This window comes from Otolemur garnettii, unplaced genomic scaffold, assembly GCF_000181295.1.
Source record: "Otolemur garnettii isolate 467f Iridium unplaced genomic scaffold, OtoGar3 scaffold00046, whole genome shotgun sequence".
In the NCBI taxonomy this organism is placed as follows: Eukaryota; Metazoa; Chordata; class Mammalia; order Primates; family Galagidae; genus Otolemur; species Otolemur garnettii.
This window is the reverse complement of record NW_003852441.1, coordinates 3,360,821-3,362,274: the sequence shown is the minus strand read 5'-3', so window position 1 is coordinate 3,362,274 and position 1,454 is coordinate 3,360,821. Positions and strand designations below refer to the sequence as shown.

Genomic DNA, 1,454 nt, shown 5'->3' with positions numbered 1-1,454 from the left:
AATCAAAGTTAGAAAAGTGGAACCTGTGCCCAGCCATCCCTCAATAAGGTCCATCCTATTTGTCCACAGTATAAAACCTGTATTAGGCATGTACTTTTTTTCAATATAAAAGGACTAATCCTAAATGCATTGTGCATTGAATTTCATATCCCTTCTATGATTATTATTATCCTCACTTCCTTTTTATTTAGATTTGCCTAATATACAAAGGATAAAGATATATTTGAATATGAGGTTGGGAGGACATGTCAGAGTTTCTAGTATCATTTAAATTTTGAAGTTGTTGTGTTTTCCTTACATGAAGCTGAGGTCTCTGAAAATGTTAGGAAACTGACTTTTCACAAGAACAGCAGAAGAAGAGACTTTTAGAATATTTAATTGTTAGATGAGGTGGTGATTGTGGCAAAGAAAGATTGAATTATATTCTTTCACTTCACACAGCATATTGACTTAGTGGAAGAGATACAGGCTTTGGACTTAGATTGATTTGGAGTCAGGTCTCTTCACGGCGTTGGGTAAATACTTTGATTTTTCTAAGCTTCAGTTTCCTCATCTATGGAATGGGAATATTCCTATTGGGTTGATAAGAAGATTAAATGAGAAAATATTTTAAAATCTCCTTGTACAATGTCTGGCCTACTAGTTGTGACTACATTTAACAGCATTAAAGTCTCACGCTCTCCAGGAGCAAGGATCTTTGTCTCTCGCTGATCTTGTGGTTATTCTTGTGTTTGCTTGGAGAGGGTACGCTCACCTGTATGTCAGGATTCCAACGTGGTGAGTCTGCAATTCCCAAGGCAGGACTGGTGTTCATGGTGATTTCTCTTCCTCAGATATGTCTCTACAAGACTCCACTCTTTCCAGAGAGGGGGACACAGAAGCAGAGATAATGGCTGCTGTGGTTTTTTCAGTTGGACCTCTGGTGAGTTGGTATTTCCTCTGTTTCTGACCTGCTGTCTTAGTCTGAAAGCTTGTTTACTTTTCCTGAAGTCTTGTGACTTTTCTTCTTTATGCACACCTCTCCTTCTAGGAACGGAAGCAAATTGACCCATGAAAACTGGCTTCATCACGTAAAGGTTGTAATCTATAGGAGGACTCACCATACACTGAACCAACTATCAGGACACATGATCTTTCCAAAAATATCTGGGCTGTCTTTCATTATGATAAGCATCTTTAGTTTTGTATTGTATTTATTTGTATTATTCCCAGAAAAATCTCAGTTATTTATGGGGATGAAGCATATAATATTTTTCAACTGGGAAATTTTATATAGGAAATTTGGGGGAAAAAATGTGTACACAAATACACTCACACCCCAACCCTAATTCATAGGGGCCATTCCCTTTATACCCCTCTCTGTCATCTCTTTTCTACCCATTAAGAAGTGATCAAACTTTGGGCGGCTCCTATGGCTCAAGGAGTAGGTTGCTGGCCTCATATGCCAGAGGTGG

At 38.4% G+C, this 1,454-nt stretch overlaps 1 protein-coding gene across 1 annotated transcript in view; it reads left to right on the top strand.

Moving 5' to 3' along the window:
- Nucleotides 1-826: 826 nt before the first annotated feature.
- ZNF624 (zinc finger protein 624) overlaps nt 827-1,454 on the top strand; it is an 18,783-nt gene continuing 18,155 nt past the window's right edge. The window contains exon 1 of the mRNA XM_012805999.2: nt 827-922. Within this exon, the coding sequence (XP_012661453.1) occupies nt 836-922 (87 nt within the window). The 5' untranslated portion in view covers nt 827-835. The remainder of the gene's footprint in view (nt 923-1,454) is intronic.